General features: G+C 40.1%; 1 protein-coding gene across 7 annotated transcripts in view; it reads right to left on the bottom strand.

Moving 5' to 3' along the window:
* The window catches only part of RALGAPA2 (Ral GTPase activating protein catalytic subunit alpha 2), a 322,744-nt gene that overhangs the window by 201,293 nt on the left and 96,973 nt on the right, over positions 1-24,478 (bottom strand). For 4 of the 7 annotated variants that reach the window (XR_013398579.1, XM_015149541.3, XM_015149539.3 and 1 more), the window contains exons 14-18: positions 21,622-21,733; positions 15,525-15,762; positions 11,723-11,887; positions 9,062-9,202; positions 1,527-1,664 (exon numbers count right to left, since the gene is read on the bottom strand). Coding sequence is in view for 5 of the 7 variants with exons in the window: in XM_015149541.3 (XP_015005027.1) it covers positions 1,527-1,664; positions 9,062-9,202; positions 11,723-11,887; positions 15,525-15,762; positions 21,622-21,733 (794 nt within the window). In the remaining 2 variants the exon portion in view is untranslated. 7 annotated transcript variants of the gene reach the window in all.

Raw genomic sequence — 24,478 nt, 5'->3', positions numbered from 1 at the left:
AGGGAAGGGCAACAAAAACCCTTCCTGGGGTCTTGGGGAAGGTATCTCAGAGAAAAGGTGCCTGTGTTGGCCAGATGAACCAACAGGAAGAAGAGAGCAGTAAGGTGTCTCAGTATTGCTTGAGAATAAAGATTGACGAGAGCACAAATAACCAGTTTCAGTAATAAAAAACGGAATATCACCACAAAGCCTGAAAACACTAAAGCTGATCATAAGAGGATTTTATGAATAATCTGGGACCAATAAATTTGAAAAAAAAATGAGTAAGTTTCTAGAAAAACATAATTTATCAAAGTCAAAACAAGAAAAGGAAAATCTAAATCGTCCTATAACTATTTTAACTTTTAAAATTTAACTTAACATATAAAAATTGTATTAATGTAATGTGTATAACATGTTGTTTTGAAATGTGTGTATACACTGTGCAATGGCTAAATTAAGCTAATTAATATGTATCACATTCTTTTTTGTGGTGAGAACACTAAAACTACTCAGCAATTTTCAAGAATACAATACACTGTTACAAATTACAGTCACTATATTGTACAACAGATCTCTTGAACTTATTCCTCCTCCATAATTGAAATTTTCTTAAAATTTAAATGATAATTTAAAACATTCCTACAAGAAAAATCTAGGCAACTGGTAGTTTCTACCAAATATGTACGAAAAAAAAATAATAGTCTTATATAAAACCTTTCAAAAACCTTTCAGATAATACATTTTCTGAAGCTTTTTCTGTATTTTCTTATTTCCAGAGGATTTCTAAGAGAGAATAATTCTCTACTCATCTGATGAGACTAGCATGACCTTGACATTAAAAGATATGAGATAACTTGTTGATATGTAGGGTTGATTTCTTAATTAATTCATGACACCAAAACAGAGTAACTATGTCCACTAGACACACTTTAAGCACACACTTTCACTGACAAATCTATCATCCACTGTTTACAGGTCAAACCATCTGTCTCCTTGCTTTCCACACCCTGTTGTTGCTGCAAGTTGTTGGTGAAACCGTGTAGATTAATGCTATTAAAAGTTATTATTTTCAACCTCAGCAGAGTCGGTAAGCTGCTAATAAACTTTTTCACAAGTCTGGTCAGCTTTCCATTCTCATTTTCAACTTTAACGGCTCTTCTCACAGCCCTTTCCCTACGTCCCTGCCCCCATCCTGCCTCTCTGCCTTCTATAATACCTAATTTGATGCCCTACTTGACTTCATGTTGTAACAGTCTCTGTCTTCCTTCTACTCTGGCCACTTGGACTCCTGTCTAGTCCTCAAACATGCCAACCATTAAAAAAGTGGGTATATATCTACATACAGATACATACAAATAATTTAGATAAACATGTTTAAAGAGTGCAAATATTTCATTGACATAAATCACATCCTTCCAAATTAAAAAGGTAATTCCCTTGAAACAAATATATTTAGAATACATGTACAAAGCAATACTATATGTAGCTTTTATTCCTCTGCCAGAATCTATAGTTCTGTATTAATTACTGAATATACCACGTACCCTGAGAAGAATCTGAGCACAGCGGCTCAGGGATGTCGGAGGTGCTACTGCTCCGAAGGACCTGCTGCTGCTGTCCCACCGTGAGATAGACAGATCCGGCTGCAGATGCATTTTCTGACTGTTGACACTCCTCTACTTCTGTTAGCATTAACACAAAACATGCAAGGTTACAGTTCAAGATTTTAAAAACACATTCACCACTTAAAACAACCGATTTAAAAAATAAAGTTTCAAATGCTTTTCACAAATACTTTATAGTCAGATAATCTGCATTTATACCGTCAAGTTTCCTACACTTACTAACCCCTAATATTCTACTCCAAGAATACATTTTCCACTTAAGTTCTATAAGGTCGTTTATTTTTCAATCAAAGTAAAGGAAAAAAGCCACAATAATAAGTTAAGAACTGTAAAAGTCATTTGGAATTTCAGGGCCAGGCATGCCAAGGAAAGAGAGATCTAGGAGATGCACAGAATGAATAACGTACATTTGAGAAGAACAAAAAACCACACACACATACACACATACACACACACACCCTAAAGGAAGATGAAAGGAAACGTGGAAATTTCTACTGCATTATTCCTTTTTAACAGGTAAGTGCCCAACTGTCCAAAATAAAATGCTATAGTGATATAATGGCTTATTTCATCAAATGCAATGTTGAATTATTCTCTAAAGTACAGAATGATCCACAGGTATTTGTAGAAAAACAATATGTAAGAGACATAAAATAGAAAACCATAGCTGGGTAGGGACCACAGGATAATCTCAGTATTGTTACAAGCTATATTCCCCTAGAGAATGAGTTTCCCCTAGAGAATGAGTTCCCCCCAGCTCATTTCTAAACTGCACAGTACACTTTAATCTCTAAAGACCACCCAAGGCACTGGAATTATCACCCCACCCTCTCTGTCTAGAGTCACAGCTTCAGGGTTGCACCACCTTTTACATAGGTTGTTGTAACAGTCTGCTAACTAATCACTAATCACTGTCCCCCTCTTCTTACCACCTTCATATTTATCCTCTCCATGGTCCCTCTAAAATAAAGATCTGGCTGTGCCACTCCTCTTAAAACCCAACAAAGCCCTCTCTTGTTAGAGAGTTGTCAAACATGCTAGTCAGGGTGAATATGGGCTTTCCTTGATCTCACAGGACATACTGATCCGCTTGCAAAGTACTCTAGCTCACTTTAGTCTCCAGTAGTACTAACCCAGTTGGCACCTGCTACTACTCTCTTCTTCCTGCTGTTCACTCCCCTATGATAAAGGCAAACCTGCTCCCTCATCCCTCCTTGCCGTGCTGCCCTGGGAATATCCCCTACAGGACTTGCTCCCTGGCCCTGCATGTAAGCCCCATAGCTCTGTTTCTCACTAGATTCCACACTCACTGACGTAGTCATAAAACTTTATACCCACATAACTAGAATAAAGTCTTTTCCAAAATTTTTCATCTGCTCATTACTACTACTAAGAAGAGAATGATCAAAACTCATCCTGTATTATCTTAACTGGCTGGGTCACTTGGTTTGTCACCTGAAATGGAAACTCACTGCCAATTGGCCACCCTCTGTATAATCCTTTAATCTAAGTCATAAGGCAAACTGATGGCTCATCTTAAACAAGAAGTATGTAGGAAGATTCTAAATTTAATACAGACAATTTCAACAAAGGGTTTCTGTTTTATTGTTTCTATCCAAATGAAAATGCATTTTATAGTATGCTGATATGGTTACAAGACCTCAAAACTATGAAATTTGTGTGATCCTTCACTTACAAAAATTTATCAATTTACTTTTTTTTTTAAAGACAGTGCCTTGCTCTGTTGCCAGGCTAGAGTGCAGTGGTGTGATCACAGCTCACTGCACACTGGACCTCCCCTGGCTCAACTGATCCTCACACCTCACCCTCCTGAATACCTGGGAGTTCAGGTGCATGCCACTATACCCAAAAAATTTTTGTCTTTTCAGAGACGGGGTTTTGCCATGTTGCCTAGGCTGGTCTCAAGCAGTCTACCCACCTCAGCCTTCCAAAGTGCTGGGATTACAGGCATAGGCCATGGTGCCCAGCCCATAGTCTAACTTGAGATGCTGGTGGGAAACTGTGTTTGGAGTACAAGCAAAGATAGGCCAACGTAGCAAGAAAAGACAGATACGTTAAAGCCTCATGTGTTCCCAGGTTGTCTTTGCCTTCCTCTTCTTTTGAACAGCCAAGTACTGTTCATTTTTCTATAGAGAAACACAAAGCGTATGTGCAAATTTTTAATCTACCTACACATCCCAAAGTATAGACTACGTCCTTCTCACAGATCTATTTCTAGCCTCTTCAGCCTTCAGCAACAGAAGGCAAATAACACCATAGGGGCAGCCCTTCCGGCTGTCTTCTCTAATTGTTTATTCTAATTATGCAGGATGTTGAAACCTTCTGGGAAGAGTTTGTATTTGTTAATGAATCTACTGGTTAATCCAGTATCAGTAGGGGGAGCCCAAGAGCTTCCTAACTTTCTAAAATATAATTGGCAAATGCCATTTTTTATGGATAGTGGGAAGAGTTAGTCTCTGAAGCCTGATGCCAAAAACGGATAGATGTTGGTTTCTGGGCTATGAGCAGGAGCAAATAAGGGCTGAGCCAACACTGGCAGCATCTGCCTAAAGATAAAGAACATCGCCATCTGGTGGGATGAAATATAGCCACAGCACCATTGCTTCCAAATTAGAGTGTCCCCACTGGTCCTCAACGCAGCAGACGGATGAAGAGCCTGCCACCACCAGCTGGTCTGCCTTCCCAACAGGCTGGCCTAGTGCAGCTTTTAAGGCTTTGTTTTTATAAAACTGTCAGGAGGGACTTATCAGATGGAGAAAGTCCAAGCCTTTAGGAATAGCAGTCAGTGGCAGGGCGGGAGCACTCCTGATTGAGTGGGAAGGAAGGGGAGAGCCATGATGCTTCAGTGTGCTGTTGTGTTGTAGGTGCCCTGAGCTACTCCTGTAGTTGACTATCAATTGAGACGCTGTAAAAAGAGAATTTTCAATTCTCCTTATCCCACAATTTAAACCCAATTTCCTGATTTGTAATGGTATATTTATTGGGATTTTCTCATACTTTATATTAAATACATGTTTTGTATAAATGAACACATGAATGACAGAAACATTTTCTTTCTACTATTTTTCCTTTTTAAATAGTTCTTGGGCTCCCTCTGCTGGCATTTTATTTAAGAAAGAGCAATTTATGTTAAAGCTGCTCTCATTCTATGGGGTCAGCTGTTAGCAGTTGCTCTTTCATAATGAATGAAAATCATTTTAACAGTGATATGCAAATACCAAAAGACAGGATTATCTGATACTTAAAATAGAGAAAGAATTTTATCAGTTACATTAAAATTACATAATAAATCCTAGATCTATTTTTGAATGTCACGTAATTTGTTTAAATCACTTCAAAGAGCTAAGTTCTATCTCAGATTCACCAAATAAGGTACTCTCTCTAAAGCCTAGCTAGTCCCAACTGCCCAGATTTTAAAAGCACTTTCTCATCTCTTGACAGTGTAAGTTACACAATACCATTACTAAACTTTTTTTTTTTTTTTTTTTTTTTTTTTTTGAGATGGAGTCTCGCGCTGTCGCCCAGGCTGGAGTGCAGCGGCGTGATCTCAGCTCACTGCAAGCTCCGTCTCCTGAGTTCATAGCATTCTCCTGCCTCAGCCTCCCAAGCAGCTGGGACTACAGGCACATGCCCGGCTAATTTTTTGTATTTTTAGCAGAGATGGGGTTTCACCATGTTAGCCAAGGTGGTCTCGATCTCCTGACCTCATGATCCGCCTGCCTGGGCCTCCCAAAGTGTTGGGATTACAGGCGTGAGCCACTGCACCCAGCCTAAACTATCACTTTCTAAAGCTCCATTCAAATCACCTGAAAACGATCAAATAAGGATTACTAAATTTCAGGTTTTTTTCACTGAGAAAGGCAGTGCGATCAAATTAAATTAAGTGTGTAAGCTCTTCAGTAACTTCTATTTTTTTCCAGATCTCTAACTATTTTTCATAGCAATTTCACTCACTTTTTAAGGCTTCATTAATCAGTCTTACATTTAGTAAGTGCAGTGAGGCTCATTCTTCAATAACCAAAATTCTGAGTTCCATTTATCCCTTGTACAAGGTTGCATAAGCAAAATAAATATAATTTCCTAATTTTGAAAACACCATGAATGATACCAATCTGATCCTATAAAAAGCACAGGAAATGCATATCAACTCAGCATCTTGAAGCTTCCCACAAGATCAAACTTCCCATGGGTAAATCAGACCAGGTCCTGACAACAAAGCACTTCCTAGAAGCACACAAACCAGATGCAGAAGGAGCGAGGCAAGGTTTGCCATACCATTCCAGTATGTTTTATTAGAATAAGGGGAGATTGTTGATTACATTACTCTCATTACAGTACTCTCATTACTACTATTACAATATTCCTAAAAGAAAAATAACATCTACCATCTGTATGGCCTATTAAGTGCTACAGATTGATAAACGTTTCAACCTAAAAAGCAGTTAAAACTGTAGAACAGACAGAACGTGGTGGCTCACGCCTGTAATCCCAGCACTTTGGGAGGCCGAGGCGAGCAGATCACGAGGTTAGGAGTTCAAGACCAGCCTGGTCAACATGGTGAAACCCTATCTCTACTAAAAATACAAAAAGTTAGCTGTGCATGGCGTGCCCATAATCCCAGCCACTTGGGAGGCTGAAGCAGGAGAAATGCTTGAACCAGGACCCAGGAGGTGGAGGTTGCAGTGGGCTAACATCACACCATTGCACTCCAGCCTGAGGTACAGAGCAAGACTCCATCTCAAAAAAAAAAAATTATAGAACAGCTGGAAAGAACTGTTCTCACCAAGGGGTGGGGGGAAAGGAAATCACAAAAAGTGCCAGTCCTACCTCCCCAACTCTATTTCTTTATGTAGCTGTTCATGTTAATGGAAACAGTTGGTTGTGACTCCAAAATACAAACATCACTTCTTCCTCCCAGAATACAAACAACCCACCCAAAATTCTGCTGCTGCCGCCAAATACAGTCCCAAAAAGATCAGAAAATGATACAATCATAGCTAAAAGTAAGTAATTGTCTATTGCTTATATTATTAAAACAATTTTGGTGGGTTGACTAGTCATATAAATTAGAAACAAAAACAAAAAAAGTTAACTTAAATGTAAACAAAATTAGCAATCATTGATAGGGTAAAGAACTTGCGGCCAGAAAGTAAAATTAAGTGTTACATTATCTAGCAGTAGGTTGATGGGATATGCCTACACACTAGGATTTAAACTGGAGGGCAAATTCAATACTCTAACGTGCCAACCAGCGGAGAATATACAATCTGCCCTTGGGTCAGTCTCTGGATAGGACAGTCATAAAGGACAATGGCATCATTTTAAGTAGTAAAGAACCAATGGCCTCAGGCTAAGAAGCTCACTATCATAGTTGGCAGGTGAAAAAGAAAATGGCAGGTTGTTCTCAAAGTCACTGTACTCTGAAGTTCTTTTACCCTTTGTGCTACAAAATCAAGAACAAAGATGGCAAAGGCAGGAAAACTCAGACCAAGTCCAGGCCACTTGATTTCACTCTAAGTTAGGATTTCTCAGCCTCGGCACTGCTGGTATTTTGGACCAGACAATTCTTCATTTGGGAGCTGTCCTGTGCATTGCAAGCTATTCAGCAGCATTCCTGACTTCCACCCACAAGCTGCCACTAGCACTGTCCCACGTGTGACAATTAAAAATGTCTCCTGGCATTGTTGAAATTGTCCCCAATTGAGAACCACTGCTCTAAATCACATTTAACTTCATTCATTTGGAACTGTATACATATATACAGGAACCAAGAGTCTTAGTAAAATAAAATGTAATATTGAATGAGAACAAAAGCTTCCAAAATGAAATCACTAATTGGAAGAGATTTCTTGTGGGAACATGTTCTGGACAAACTAGGGAAAAACTTAAGAGAAACAAAATATAGAAAAAAATGGACTGTGACATGAGAAAACTTATCAACATGAAAAAATTCATTTGGGGTGTATATTAGCCAAACAGGGGGTACAATGATTTTAAATACTTTATTAATCATCTCTAAACAATAGCTTTTTTTTGAAAACCAAATAATCGGGCAGTTAAACTCAACAGTAATTTAATTGACTAGTGACCATTTTCCCATGTACCATTCTTACTGTTTTTCTCATTTAATAGTTACTGGAGAAAAAGAGTTTTCTAAGAAACATTATAGTCCTCACTCTTGGTAAAACTTCTTCCCCTAAATTCTATAAAGTAATATGGTATTTACATAGCCATCAGAGAACTTAAGCTTTCATTTTGCTTTGCTAAAACACGGTATGACATAATTTAGTATTACAGAAAGCCACAATTAGGTTATCTCCAGTGTTAAAAAAAAAAAATACGAATCTTTAGGAGGCTGACGCGGGTGGGTCACGAGGTCAGGAGTTCAAGACCTGCCTGGCCAACATGGTGAAACCTCATCTCTACTAAAAACACAAAAATTAGCCAGGTGTGGTGGCACACACCTGTAGTCCCAGCTATTCGGGAGGCTGAGGCAGAAGAACTGCTTGAACCCGGGAGGCAGAGGTTGCAGTGAGCCGAGATTGCGCCACTGTACTCTAGACTGGGTGACAGAGAGAGATTCTGTCTCAAAAAAATCAAAAACAACAACAACAAAAAATACTAATCTACAATGCCAGATTTCTGAAAACAAAAAAGATCATGAAAATGATCTTTCTCTTTTAAGGAAGAAGATTCAGTTCATCCTAGAATCACTGAAAAATAAATAGACATAGACCTAATTATTCAATATAGAGAAAGGTAAATTCTTCGGTTGAAGTAACTAGGCCAAAAATGACTTTTGGTGGTATGATGTCGTAATAAAAAAGGTACTGTGTGTAAATCACACATGGCTAAATTCAATTTTAATTGGCTGAAGTACAAGAACAACGTTTCTTTGTTTTGGAAATTACTGCTTTTTGGCACTGGTCCTTTTTCACTCAAATTTCAGTAGTCCGTATGAATCCACATAACTGGTCATTACTTCACATATATGATTTATTAACTCCAAGTAGATCCCGCCTACATACATTTTTCTAGTTTATTCATTTTTTGGAAGGCATAGCAAGCATTCTAATACTGACATGTTCAAAACTTTTATGAAAATCCCCTTACTTTCTATGGGTACTGTATAGAAGACACACTAAGGCAGGCATCACATTTCCCCCTATTAAATAGCTATGGACTTAAAAACCCTTCTATCCTCTTTAATTGTTATTGCCAAGACCAAAGTTACAGATATTTTTCTTGACTATCTAATTGCCACCAAGCATCTAACTACACAAAAGTAATTACTAGTATTCATTGCAATTTAACACTACTGTAATGGTGAGGCACGTGTGTCATGTGGGGATATTAACAAAGGAAGCAAGTCCCAGAGGCAAGCCGGAGAAGCCCGGGAACAGTGATGGACACATGAGACAGTGTTACAGTACCTGACAGCCTGTGAGAGCAAGAAGAGTAAGAGAGACCAGGTAAGAGAGCGCTCACGGTGTGAAGGAGGAGCGGGACGCTTTTAGTGGCAGGCAAAGCCTCAGAAAGGTGGACACAGTTGCTGATAGACTGGCTTCGCTTAGCTTCCAGGAGAGATAAAGTAATAATTATGTCAGAAGAACAATAGGACCTTTCAATTTATTATCATTACTTTTCTGGGCTCTCTTTAAACATTTAAAGGAGGTCATTTTAAACTTTAAAGGAGGTCAGTACAAAGTATAGTATTTAATTGTTGTCTCTAAATACAGCCAACTTTCAGTCAGTCATTCTCATGACATAGGACAATGGGCAATCCACAAATAATTTTATTTTGAAATGCTTTATATGTTTAGCCTTTCCTTCTTTCTGCTGTGTATCAGATTCACATTCAGGTTATTTGCTTGGACAGACATTATAATCAGTTTTCCTTTCCTAAAGGACAAATACAAAAAGACCATGGTGAGAGAGGGAATATCTGCCCTTCATTCAGAAGTTGGTTTGCTGAGAGCTGACTGTATTCAAAAGCAAATCATTTAGTAAATTAAATAACCAAAAAGCTCAAGAACACATAAAAGTCAAGTTGAACATTAAAAGATTTGATATTTGAGGAAAAGGTAAAATCTCCATGAAACCCATCCTTTTATGTCACATTTCATGTTTATTAAATCCATACATCTTTAGTGTCTACTTCACGGTATTCTTATGTTTTCTATATACTGCTAGTCAAATAAACATTGGAGGAATTGAATGAACACAGGAGGAAAACGTGCTTCATATATGTAAAACCACAATCTGTAAAATCAGTTTTATTCTAAAACAAAAACAAAGATTCACTTGCTGCTTTACTATTTTTGTATGATATCAGTTAACATTAACGAAATGGAACTACAAATGATAGTGACACATTTGTAAAAACTGAAACAAACTTTTTACCCTACTGCCCTTTCTCCTACCCTTTGCCTATTCGAATTCCCAGTAGGCTGGGTGCAGTGGCTCACGTCCGTTAATCCCAACACTTTGGAAGGCCAAGGCGGGTGAATCACCTGAGGTCAGGAGTTCGAGACCAGCCTGATCGACATGGTGAAACCCCTTCTCTACTAAAAATACAAAAATTAGCTGAGCATGGTGGTGCGCACCTGTAGTACCAGCTACTCAGGAGGCTGAGGCAGGAGACTCGCTTGAACCTGGGAGGCGGAGGTTGCAGTGAGCTGAGATCGCACCACTGCACTTCAGCCTGAGCGACAGCATGAGACTCCGACTCAAAAAAAAAAAAAAAAAAAAAAGATAAAAGCAAATAGTTTTTAGGAATTGGAATGAGAAAGGAAATCAGTGAATGAGCATCCTCAAAAGTTGCCTGCTTTTAAAAATGAATTGGGTCTCTCCTCAGGGGAGAGAATGACAGAAAGAAGGAAGAAGCAGAAGAGGCCGTGCATGTAAATAAGGTGATAATTTCCAGCAAATGCTACAGCAAAAAAGTATGAGAGAGTTACAGTTAAGGTGGAATATATTTTCATAAAAACTCCAACAGGATTCTAAACTATCTGTATTAAGCCTTTACTAAGCACTATAGAATATGTTGAGCCTTAATGAATCTTTGTTTTATGGCCAGAGGATCTTGCGACTTTCTGAAGTCAACATGCTAAATTATCAATTACAATTGTCTTAAACCTAAGTTACAGGCTCAAAGCCACTGGGGACGAGGTGGCTTTGTTTATTCTTATTAAATGCCATATACAAGCTTCTTTTTAAAGAGTTCACTTTTTGTTTTAAGAGTAAAATGTAGGCTGGGCACAGTGGCTCACGCCTGTAATCCCAGCATTTTGGGAGGCCGAGGCGGGCGGATCACGAGGTCAGGAGTTTGAGACCAGCCTGACCAACATGGTGAAACCCTGTTTCTACTAAAAATACAAAAATTTGCTGGGCATGGTGGGGCGCCTGTAATCTCAGCTACTCAGGAGGCTGAGGCCGGAGAATTGCTGGAACCCAGAAAGCAGCAGTTGCAGTGAGCTGAGATTGCACCACTACACTCCAGCCTGGAGCAAGAATCTGTCTCAAAAAACAAAAAAAGAAAAAAAGAGTAAAATGTAGCAAAGTAGTCCAATTAACTGGGGGTTGTTGGTCAAGTTGCTAATGGAAATAGGCTGCAAAGATAACATACACAGACATGAAAAGGCTCAATTTTCCAAAGGAGCAAAAAATGAAAATGTCTATCCAGTCCTGAAAACTAAAGCGTATAATTCTCCTTTTCTTTGCTGAAACAGGTTGCCACACTCTAAAGATTAACATGGTTTAACACTGACAATAATGCAACTACTGGTGTATTTATTAACAATCTATTTTCTTCAAGGTTCAAACAAAACCTCTATTTTCTCTATTTCGTACAAATATCTCACTCAACATTAACATCTCAAGTTCTTTTTCACAATGGAGGATTTAGAAATAAGTAACTGAAAACGGGGATTTGAAAAGTAACCACAGCAGAAAGCTAAAAAGATGTAGAGACATTTCATTTAATATAAGGTCTAATATTTAAATTTTGAGTAGAATTTTTAACACACCTTATGCCTATAAACTCATTTTAGATAACAACTAGATTTTTGAGAAGCATTTAAATAAATGTTTACCAGTTGCTTTTTGGCGAACAATATTTCTCGCCTTTTCCACTCCCGGTGCTCCAGACGTGGTGGCACTCCTAAATCGCATCGGTTCGGTCACATCTGGGTGGCTCCGCCAGCTGAGAGAAAAGGATCTCCCCACAGTGGTTCCTTTCTGAGGATCTAGAACACAGCCTGATAAAGGACAAAAAAAATAATCTAAAGGCTGAATTCATTATTATTCATTTCGCAGCTTGTGTTGCTCAGCAAATGGTGTCCACACAACTATATATAATCAGCAGGTTTTCTTGTCACAAATTAAGTACCACTTCCTTACACTGCAATTTAGGAAGTTGTTCACATGTCACTAATTTAAGAATTCTTGTTGCCAAAATATTTTCAAGAATATAAAACAGTCTTAGGAATATTATCATATCTTCATAGTACTCACTCCAGCATACAAAAGAATGTATTAATAAACCTTTCTCAATACAAGAACAATATCAAATGAAGTTATACTACTGTTCCCAGGACACTCCAAAAACCACTGCTTATAAGCCAAAACCTCAGAGATCCTGATGTTTGAATAGTACTGCATCCTGTAGACACCAACCCCTCCACAAATCCCCAGGGCAATCCATGCCTATAAACTCTAATGTGGATTCAGTTAAATGGGCAGGATAATGAAAATCTATAAATAATACAAAATCCTATTTTAGCAAAGGTCCAAAACAATAAAACACTGTAGTCTGAGATTCAACTTTTCTTTTTTCTCATATTGTTCTGGTTAATTATTTCAATGAGAGACTATGGACCAAAAGAAATAGAGAAGGAAAGAGAATGGCAGACTTAGAGATTTCTGCACAGGTATGATGTGGCCAGTGGCTGCCACCTGTGGCATGTTTCCACACCCAGTTTCCTCTGCCTGTGTTTTTTGTTTCTAGTAGTCTAGCCCTTAGAAGGCAAGTGTTTCTACAATAAATATTTAAATCCTTTTTAGAATAAACCAACATAAATCAGAAATATTAGTCACGGTCATTAATTTAATAATTTGTTCAGTACATTTTGAAAACAGTGTTTTTGAAGTTGTTTGCCTTCCCAAGACAAGTCTATCTCTTCAGATGAATCTGTGGGTAGGAAGAGAATCTTGCAGAATGGCAGGTGTGCATGTGTGTGTGCGTGCGCGCATGCACAAACGTGCACTCGTGCATGGATTACAATTGAAGGTAGGTCCTTATCTCCTATTTCAGCTCTCCTTCTCTACCCTGAAAGGTATTCTTAGCCAGGTAAGTTCTCTTCTGGGCTGAGAACCACTGTCTTAGGGAGCCAAGTTCCTAGTTGGAAGTATCTGGGTCCTCTCAGGCCCTGGGTTTACACAGAGGTCCTCAGAGCTGTTAGAGAGGACTAGATGGAGGCCAAGGACCCAGGTTCTTGGCTCCCTGCTCCTACTTCAATCCCAAATCTCCAGTCTATTTCTTTAGAAAGGGGTTATGTATACCTTCAACTGGGGAGAAAAACGGATCTGTTAAATAATGTTATAAAATCATTGCATTAGACAGTCTAAATCTACATTGGGATTAAACCGTTCCACTGGATTGCCATGTACTTCAACTACTTTATTTTGGCTTCTTACTAACTTGCTTTTATTAATTAGTGCTTTGGCAAGCCATTCTCAGATTTCAATGAAGATATTATAAGAATCCATCACATTTATTACACATGTATATGGTTTTACTAGCCACCGTAACTGGTTCACACCTCCCTGTATCCACATCCTCTGTTGTTCTCTCCCATATTGACATTAGGCTTCATCATGTGACTTACTTTGGTAGCAAAACTGAATAAGCAGAGACTTGAAATGCACTTGAAAATTTGAGCTTGCCCTCTTGCTGCTCCTGAAACTCTAAGCCACTTGGTGAACAAGCCTGAGCTAGCCTCTGGCTGCTGAAACACGTGGCCCAGTCACACCTCATTGCCCCCCCCTTACAGCCAGCCAACCCCTAAAAGTAGAGCTGCCTAGCTGACTACTTCACAGCCTGGCTGACTGCAAACACAGAAGCAAAGACCAGCAGAAGAACTGACTGGCTGAGTCCAACCCAAATTGCCAACTCATCAAATCAAGATAAATAAGTGGTTGTTATTTTAAGCCATAAGTTTTGGGGTGATTTGTCACATGGCAAAAGCACACTGATACAATCTATAATAAGGCTGGTATTATTAAAGAGGTAGTCTACACAATAAGCAATGTGTACCCTTTATGGGGCTTTGAAGGAAAAATTCCTCCCAAGTCTCAGGAGGACGTAATAAAGCTAAGCATCACCTAAGTGATTGAATTGTTTTTACCCTATGTGCTCTGTGATTCCTGATTTGATGTAACCCTGCAAAGACCAAAATCAAATCCAATGTTTGACTTTTCCATCTCCCCAGCAAGTCCATGAGACTCTATGGCATGTATTTTGGCATTTTAGTCACAACAGCAGTTCCCTGCAACCCCACTCATTTTGATTCTATTTTGTATTTGATCTACTGTACTATATGCCTTTTTAAGAGCTGCCTCAAATCTTCTTTTTTTTTTGAGACGGAGTCTCGCTCTGTCGCCCAGGCTGGAGTACAGTGGCCGGATCTCAGCTCACTGCAAGCTCTGCCTCCCGGGTTTACGCCATTCTCCTGCCTCAGCCTCCCGAGTAGCTGGGACTACAGGCGCCCGCCACCTCGCCCAGCTAGTTTTTTGTAGTTTTTAGTAGAGACAGGGTTGCACCATGTTAGCCAGGATGGTCTCAATCTCCTGACCTCGTGATCTGCCCGTCTTGGCCTCCCAAAGTGCTGGGATTACAGGCTTGAGCCACTGTGCCCGGCCTCAAATCTTTACAGAGTATGGTGTAGTAAAAGTGAATTAATCTAAGGACCATGCCACATCCTTAAGAATGGTAATTAAGACAAGCGGATGCCAAATTGTCATTCCTAACAGAAACTACCACTGATGTTTTGTACCTTGAAAACATCACTTTCATTTGAGGTTCTCAGTCCCAAAACAATTTTTACCCAGAAATACAACAAAGCCAAAATAGCTCCCATCTGAAGCATTCAGAATTTCTCCATGTTTCCTAGAGAGGCTGTAGAATGCATCTTAATTGTATGACATCTTGAGTTGTATTTATCCAGCTTTGATTTTCTAACCACTTCTTAACTATGTGGGCTCAGATGAGTCAATCACTGAAAGGCAACCTTGACCAACCCATGGCCCAACCCATGGGCCACATGCAGCCAAGAATGGCTTTGAGTACAGTCCAACACAAATGTGTAAACTTTCTTAAAACATTATGAGAATTTTTTTTTTTTTTTGCTATTTTTTGTTTGTTTGTTTTAGCTCATAAGCTATCGTTAGTTTTAGTGTATTTTATGTGTGCTCCAAGACAATTCTTCCAATGTGGCCTGGGGAAGCCAAAGGATTGGACATCTCTGCAAAGTCTCATACTTCAGTTTATTTGTCTGTGATATGGGGATTATACAAGTATCTATAGTTCACTAGGTTATTATGAAGGCAAAAAGAGATAATATGTACAATGTAATAGCCATTATTATTACTGTTAGTTATCACTACTATTACTACTACCTTCCTTGCATCTTCCTTTTTGCACAGCCTCCTCAGAAATTCACCATCTCATTAAGGGAACAGAATGATATGAGACACGAATTAATGCCACTATTAAGAAGACACTGTGTAGCTGGTTCAGTTCATTATAAAATCTCATGCATTAATTGCTTAGTCATACAAATACACACTCGTCCCCCGACCTAGACATCTGGTGTTAACCTGGAAAAGTAGAAATACCTTTGCCTCGTTGCTTCTTTTCCTTTTGTTCACTTAATTTATCCAGAGGTAGGTTTGTCATCTCAACTCCATAAACGGTTCTTGCAAGCACTGCTGTCAAGGAGTCCATAATGTTGGCCCACTCGTTTATAAGTTCCTCCCATTCCGTGAGGGAGGACAGCACACCAAGAAAGTCATCCCAGAGCTCTCGAGAAATGTACACACAGAGGTTTGCTCGGATCCAAGCCACCATGAGAGTCTAAAACCAACCAACCAGCAAGAGAATTCATACATCTTCATTTGAAGAAGTATACTTTTTAACAAAATGTTTTAAATGACTATTAATAACACAAATTTTAAAATAAAAAGTACTTTTGGAAGTTGTTTTTCTTTTAATTCTCAAAATCCATTTGACCAACTATAATCAAGATTTAAGCTACTGGGAAGTTAGTTATCAATATGAACAAAGTTACTGATTCAATACTATTCTAGGGTCTGCAGCTGGCCCTGGCTATAATCAGGGAGAAGACAAAGCCCTCTGCACAGTGACCACTCTGCTTCCTGAGACTGCTCTTTTCCTTCCATCCACAGTGGCTACTTCAAACCTCCTAAAGGAAAACCTCCAGCCCACCAACTCCTCCCTGACTTTGAGCAGATAGATTGACTGCAGACTTCACAAGAAACAGAACCCATTCAATGAGACTCCCCTCAACCTCTGCCCATGGACTCACACTCTTGCCCACATTCACCCAGCTCCTCCTCCACCCGTGGGCTGAACTCCAAGAGGGGCCCCTGATCTACTATCCTTGTGCCCCCTTATGCTCTGGACCTTCATGCCTCTCAACCACCCCTCTCCTTTAATCTCCAGCCAACCCCACTTCCCCAGCTCTTTCTCTTCAGCATTTAAATATGCTCCAAATTCTTCCTCATCTTAAAAGAAAAAATTCCCTTGAACCCAGATTCCCCCGTCTAGCTACAGTCTTTTTCCTTCCACTTTCACAGCCAAACTTCTTGAAAGAATGTTCCACATCTACTCCATCTCCACTTCCTCATCCCCCAGGCAACAGACTGCTCTGGATCTTCCCTTTCTGAGGTCACTTCCACCTTCTGCCTGGGTTTTGGCTCCATTCCCATGGCTCCAGTTATCCTCTGTGTGCTGCTGACTTCTGAATCTCCATGTCCAGTTTAGACCTCTTTACTGGTTTCCTGATCTATCTACCTAGGTACTAGACAGTGCTACTTACACAACCCTCAGGCACCTATCCTACAGCATAATAGTAAAAGGTATTCAATTTCTTCCACTGACATTCTCCCAGTTCCTCTACCTGCTCGCTCTTGCAACTGGCCTTTGCACATACTCTTCCTTCCCTCTCTTTCCTCCTTTTTGTTTCTGTATAACTCCCCATCATTTCTCAGGTCAAAATTTGTACATCACTTCCTCCAAGAAGGTATCCTTGACTATCTCCCCACCACCACCTCCCAGTCGGCAGGAAGTGTCCTCCAGGTCCCTGCATTTCCCCTCCATCAATACACCTATCACACCTTTCCTTCACAGTCTATTCACTTATCAGTGTCTGCCCCAAGTCTTACAATCCACAGCACTACAACTGGTCACATGGACAGCCCTATGAGACAATTATGCCTATATCCTGGATATTTCCTTCCCTTAAAATTGCCCCATTCCTTACCTCTGCCAAAATATTCACCATCCTTTAAAATTCAAATCCAAATATATCTTCCCTGAAAGAAGTGCCTCTACATAGCCAAGTGCATCTCAAATGAGCCACAAAATGCTTTCCTAAGCTTGTGAAAAGGAATCCTTATACCCAAAGTCTGTGTAAGTCCTGTAGTCAGTTGTCAAAGATAAATGCACTTGTTAAGATGCCAGCTTGTATTTGCATGGGCTCAACCCAGATGCAAATAGGCTCCCACTCTTGTCAGGAATTCTTCTTTGTGTAGGTGAGTTCACTTCTTAATTTTTTTCCCCAAATTATATATAGATTTTTTAATGGAATTTATTCTTTAACATAGACACAGGAAAACTTTGATAAACAGAAATCAGTCTGTAAAATCAGGCAGGCCTGTTCTGACCACTTGGAAAATCTTATTTAAAGTGGTCCTTCTGTAACACACGTGTTCTCTGTTTCGATTTGTGTTTACCACTTTTTTTTTTCTTTTTTTTTTTTTGGAGACGGAGTCCCACTCTGTCACTCAGGCTGGAGTGCAGTGGCGCGATCTTGGCTCACTGCAAACTCCGCCTCCCGGGTTCATGTCATTCTCCTGCCTCAGCCTCCCAAGTAGCTGAGACTACAGGTGCCCGCCACAATGCCTGGCTAATTTTATTTTATTTATCTATTTATTTGTATTTTTAGTAGAGACGGGGATTCACCATGTTAGCCAGGATGGTCTCAATCTCCTGACCTCATGATCCGCACGCCTCGGTCTCCCAAAGTGCTGGGATTACACGTGTGAGCCACCGTGCCCGGCTGCTACTACTTTTTAAAAAAATAAAAATGTTAAAGTAGGACTAAAGTAGTTAATTATATAAAAAACAAGATATTAACCACTTATATTTAAAATCTGATTCTAACATGTATGAATTTTGTAAAACTAAAAATATGAAAGAAAATAAAATAATTTTATCTTTATTAAATATTTTTATTATGACTACAATGCCATCTTCTATTAATTTTTATACCCCTGCTTTCAAGATGAATTTGAGGACATTGCCATAAAATAAAATTAAATATTAGATCAATAAGTATAATCTGAGCCGAGTAAGAAAGTAGAGACTGATAATGTTATCAGGACTCAGACTCACATTCGGATATAGTGTCAGTTTCATGGATAACAGCAGACGTCTTGGTGTAATGAGATGCTCTATACTGGGGATCTTAAAATGGCTTCACTTTATTAACTAATTATGAAACAAGTGCAGAATGACTTCTTGCAGTTTATAAAATCAACTTAGCAAATATTACAAACGTATGCAGACCTGTTGAATTATCATCATAATTCACAACTGACAACACTTGCACAGAGCAAAATGGTAAACTTGTAAAATACAGTTGGGTGGTGAGTGGTGGCACCTGTGGACATGAAGGCAGGGTGTCCTTCTGATCAATTACCATTTTCTAAAAGGAACATGGAAACAAACAGCCTGGACTACCCTGGTTTGTGACCTAGGAAAGTTACTTGGCCTTTCTGTAGTCACATTTCTCATTAAAAATAAGAGTTGCATAAGAGCTTCTCCAAGGTTCCTTCAGCACTGAAATTTGATGTTTTATCAGATACATTTTGGTACACGATGTATTTTTAAAACACCTTAGCTAATAAATCACTCCTTTTCTTAATGAACATTTGCTAACCAACCACTTCCTACTTCACTCTATCAGCACATTAAAGGGGATGGCATAACTTTAATGGCTCATATTACAAAGAGCAGGACCATAGTTTCCTGATATACCATCAGAACGTCAAGCATAAGGTCATATTTAGCATTGATAATGAATTAAAACATCACTTAGGGCAATAAGGTGATCATCATTATTTGGTAAATATTTAAAACTAAGTCAAATTCAATCATCACTTAAAGAAAATTTGGTGGCCCAGGTTATCTACTGACAGATAAAAAAAACAAACACAAGAAGAAGAACTAGAAAAAGATAAAAAGGGTAATAAAAACTTTAAAATGTCCTGTCTTTTTTAAGTCTCCTTGTTCTAAATTTTTAAAAAAAAATCAATTGGCCATTTTAGACAGTCCACATGATCAAATGAATACTAATTAGATAGCACGTCTTAATGACAGTATGGGACCACGATGATGCCCAATAGACATCAGACACCAGATAGCCTGGTAAGTCCGGACCCTTACTATTCTTGCCTCTTGCACCTCCCATAAGAATGTGGGAGGTCAACAGAAGATCACAAATCCCAATGGGACCACTCTGATTCTCATGACAACCCTGCAGGGTAGGAAGAAGTCCTTTCCTGATTGTGACAGATTAGGGAAGACACTCAGAAAGCTAAAGTCATGTGCTCATGGCCACATAGCCAGGGAGTAGCAGAGCTGAGATCAGAACCACAATCTGCCTAACACCAAAAAGCTCATCCTCTCTTCACTATTTTTTATGGTAGGTTTTTTTTTGTTTTTTTTTTTTTTTTGAGACAGGGTCTTGCTCTTTTGACTAGGCTGCAGTACAGGGGTGCAATCATAGCTCGCTTATAGCCTCAACCTCCTAGGTTCAAGCAATCTTCCCACCTCAGCTCACGAGTAACTGAAACTTCAGGTGCATGCCACTATGGCCGGCTAATGTTTTTTTAATTTTTTGTAGAGACAGGGTCTCACTCTATTGCCCAGGCTGGTTTTGAATTCTTTGGCTCAAGCAATCCTCCTGCCTCAGCCTCCCAAAGTGCTGGGATTACAGGTGTAAGACACTATGCCCAGCCATATGGTTAGTTCTTAACTTAAGCATCCTTCTCGATCTACCTAAAAACTGCCAAAATAATAACAACATCAAAATCATTAATAGTCATGAACTCAAAACTAAGCTACAAGGAAGTCAGGTCAACTGAGCTTCGGGGAAGTCAGGCCAACTGAGGAGGGAAGTAATATCTGAGAAGGTTTTCTCCATTACATGGGGGGAGTTTTTTTTTTCCCCCAAAGACCAAAACCAACCAACCAAACAAAAAAAACCCCAAACCCCAGAATAGATACTTGTTTAATTCTGTGACAAGATCTCTAATTCCAACACACAAAACAGATGCAGAGCCAGGCAATTGGTGAGAATAAGGCCCAAGCAACTGCCAGCGTGAGACTGGCTTCAGCTCATGTCCACTTGGCAGCCCAGGTCCAGGACACGGAGCTCGAAAGGGTGCCAACAGTGAGACACTTCACTGAGAGGGCAAAGTGTACAGTGTCCATATGTCCAGGCAGGCAGCAAAGCAGTGGTCAGTACCACCCTCCAGGCATCAGCAGAGCAAAGCTGGACATATGCAAAAGAATCACCTATGTAATTATCCAAAGTCAAGTCTACCCACTGTACTAATACCTTTATTTATGTAGAATGTCGCATTTTTCCAGAGCCCTTTCACACTCTTCTCTTTCAGTAATGCTTCATAAACTCTAAGGTCCTCATAAATATTAGCAATATCAGAGTAGGCTGCCATGCTCAGAACCCTCTGGCACATCCTCTTCCCCAGGCAGCTCACCAGGTATCAGCCTGCTCTTGGTCTTCACCTGCTCACCACATGAGATGCAAGAAGCACAGGCATCAAAGACCGGCCCAGCCCCCCACCATATCCGGGACTTCACTTCTACAGTTATCCTCTGTCTCCCCAAGACCATCTTGTCCTCCCTCACTGGACCATCCCATTGGTGAGCAAACATACTTTAGTACCACCCACCTTAAACCTCGCCCACCATGTATGCCACCGACTTCAGCTAGCTCCCCTTTTCCTCTTCCTTTCCACATCAAACTCTGCAAAGCCTTAACTACGCTTGCAACCTCCACTGCCCAGCTCTCATCTTCTCCTCCATCTACTCCAGGTGGGCCTCATCCCATAGAACATTCTCAACCAACTACATCTGTCAAAGCCCATGGTCAACTGGCTGCTCTCCTCCTACCCAATTACTCATCCCCAGGCACCCAGGACACACACTCCTCTGGTTTTCCTCCTCGCTCACTGGTCACCCTTTCTCAGCATCTCTTCCATCACCTGTGGACACTGTCCTCTCTAGGTAAGCCCATTCTGTGGTTTTAAATACAATTTCCCAACACACTGATGGCTCTCAACTTTTTATCCCATTCCCATGCTTCCGTTCATTCTTTACCTCTCCAAATCTACCTAGCCTTCCACCAAGCCATTCAGAGCTTCCTAATTCCTACCACCCTTGAGCAAATCAAAAGAGGAAGGAGGTGGCAGAAAGGGAGAAAAGCCTAAAAGCCCAGCACTAATTGTAAAGAATAGATCATAACCTTCAGGACAAAGCTAAGAAGAAAAATTTCTAGAAATTTAAATTTAACATTATTGTTAAAATTCTCAATGATTAAAACTAGTTTGCTATAAAATCTGATTGACTTCTTGCATTTGCAGTGTTTTAATAAAAAAGACTTACCCTAAATAGTAACCCTGCCAAGCTCTGGGCAAACAAGTCCTTTATTTGTTTATCCTTTGGCTTCTGCATGACAGCTTCTGTTATCCTGAGTAGTATTTGCAACATCTGTTCCCTGGGCCACCCAAAATAAAAGCTCATATTAATAATCATGTCTCCAAAGTACTTTAACTTATAGGTACCAGAAATTCTCTTAAGAATTCAGCAACATTGATAATTACGTATTACTCGAAACTATTAAAGTCCAGATGCCAATTACATAACGAATATCACATTTTACCAAAATGAGCTCCCTTATGTTACAATGGTTTTAAAAATATGCCTCCCATGTCCACACAAACAGGCAGGATAAAACATAACATTCCAGCCTGATTTTCTCCCCTTGCAAAAAGGGAGGCAAGACTGTCTTCTCCAACTGTGCCAACAACTTAAAGGCACTCAGTGAAAACCTACTGGAACGTATGCAGCACTCTTTAATTTTGCTATCCGCTGTTTAACTCGACCTGTAAGGTCTCCCTATCTTTGCAACAGGAAGTTAAGTTGACTTTCTGCCCTTTAGTTTGGGGACACACACAGTCAGTATCTTGGTATGGTGGAATGCCACAGTACTCTCACAGGCAGGAGGGGTTTGCATTACAGGACACTTACAGGCACAGTGCTCATGCCTGGAAGATCCTGACTCTGCGCTACAGGGCACAACTGAGACAAATGCCATCACTGCAGCTCAGTTCCAATGTGCCAGCATTTGTTATAGTCTCTCACAGAAGGTTTTACGTAAAAGGACTTTGAAGACTATAAAACAGCATAGAGACAGCCTAACACTGCTAATTACAATAATAAGTTATTCAGAACAGCCAAAAGACATTTTTCTTCCTTACACCTAAGTTATATTGCTCATATCAGAGTATCTGCTCACTTTTTCTTCCCCTAGATTCCATGGGAACACAGAACACATTATGTAACAGAGGTGCATTTGTTCCTCGAGGGAAATCACTGGTTCCTTTCAGGTTTCACATGCTAACCATTCATCTAATCTTTAATACCTTCTCCTTGGCTTTACTGCTCTTTAGTAATAAAACTGAGAATAGGACAAAGTAATCAGATGAGATCTCTAAATCATAGTTCCTGTATACTTTTCTCATATCTCTGCATATCAGAATAGCATTTTCTCCTAACAATATGCTGAACCTCATAAAATTCCTCACAGTAAAATCACCTGTGGGGATTTCCTGCCCTCTTTGTAGCTGGCCCCATTTGATTTTGGTCCCCAGAGTCATCTGTTGGTATACATTCTCACTGCACTCCATGCTACTTGCCCATGTATTCCTATTCTCTGCCTATGGATTCTGGAAGCACAGAAGAGGAAGGACTATCTTCTGGGCACACACGCATGAAGTACAACGGTGACTTTGAAGAGAACTGGGAGAAGAAATGGCACAGTGCTGGGGGACAGCTTGTCGCTCACCACATTCAGGCTACCCAGGTCCCTGTCGCCAGGGAAGAGAAGGGCAGCACCTAGTATCACCACTGCCCATTCATGTTACATGATGCATAAGACAATGAAAAACAATCCCTTGCACACAACTAGTTACAGACCCATCATGAGAACAACAGACATCATAAGTTTCAAGTAAAGCCTTGATCATGGCAACTGCTATCAAAAGCTACAAATGTGATCAAAGCAATGACTGACAAAAACACAGTCAATTTGATTGCTGAACCTATGAAAGCTTGGAAAGGCATGCAGAGTCTTCTAGAAGAAAGCAAGGGTGGAAAAACTATGGTTTGGAAAAATCTTTCCTAACAGTAGAAAGATGCACGACCTGCCAAAGCTGCCAGTTTTGACAACTGCTTGTTCCTTTCTATTTTGTGAAGCACTGACTTCTCCAAGGAGAACTGCTCAAAGAGTGTAATAAACTTCTGTTGGAGTACATGGAATCAGGCATGTGTGTCATCCTTGGGTCCAACACAGGAGTGAGGGTTTTCCTACATTCTTCATTATTTACCTGATCTCCATCTCCTCATACAGGTGACATTTCAACTCATTTACATACCAGTTATTCCCTATTTCAGGACCACTTCTTACAGTTCCCTGGCTACAGCCCCGGTCTCAGCCACCATCATCTATGGCACTGTACTGCATGTTCTCCAGCAGCCACAGGGGCCTTTCAGAAGCATAAATTGTATTATGTCACAATCTTGCAGACACACAGGGAGGTAGCTGGTGTCCTTCCTTTGGTCTGCAGGGCCCCAAGAAACCTGGTCCTGGCCTGCCCCCTGCCTCCTCCCCTCTCACTCCATCCACTCCACCACACTGGCCATCATCTTGTCCTTCCTTAAACAAGCCACTTTTTTTTTTTTTTGCCTTTTCTCCCATCAGGGCTTTTGCATCTGCTGCTCTTTCTACCAGGAATGCCCTTCCCTTAGACCTCCCCAAGGCTCCTCCTTCCCTTCACTCAGGGCTCTGCTCAGGAAGGCCTTCTCTGACAGCTGATGGAAATAACTCTCCCTCTATCCATGCCAAGCAACACACACCCAATTCAGGACTCTTTTCCCTTTCCAACCTTCACTGTTCTTCTCAGTACTTCAGACTCTCTGAAATTGCTTCTAGGTTTTTAATGTCTCTCGGTCCTATGAGGATGTAACCTCATGAGGGCAGGGACCTTGTCTACATAGTTCACCACTATATTCTCACAGTAGATGCTCGATAGTTATTTATTAGATGGAAGAAAAGGACGTAAGGAGAGAGGGGAGAAGAAGGAGTGAGGAAGGAAAGGAGGGATGGGAGGCAAGGGATTATCTGGTACTTAAATACACAAGAAAATCTGTTAGAGAAACTGCTCACATTCCTTTCTATGCT

The sequence above is a fragment of the Macaca mulatta genome, chromosome 10, assembly GCF_049350105.2.
Source record: "Macaca mulatta isolate MMU2019108-1 chromosome 10, T2T-MMU8v2.0, whole genome shotgun sequence".
Classification (NCBI taxonomy): Eukaryota; Metazoa; Chordata; class Mammalia; order Primates; family Cercopithecidae; genus Macaca; species Macaca mulatta.
The sequence above is the reverse complement of the archived record's forward strand: the minus strand, read 5'-3'. Positions and strand labels throughout refer to the sequence as shown.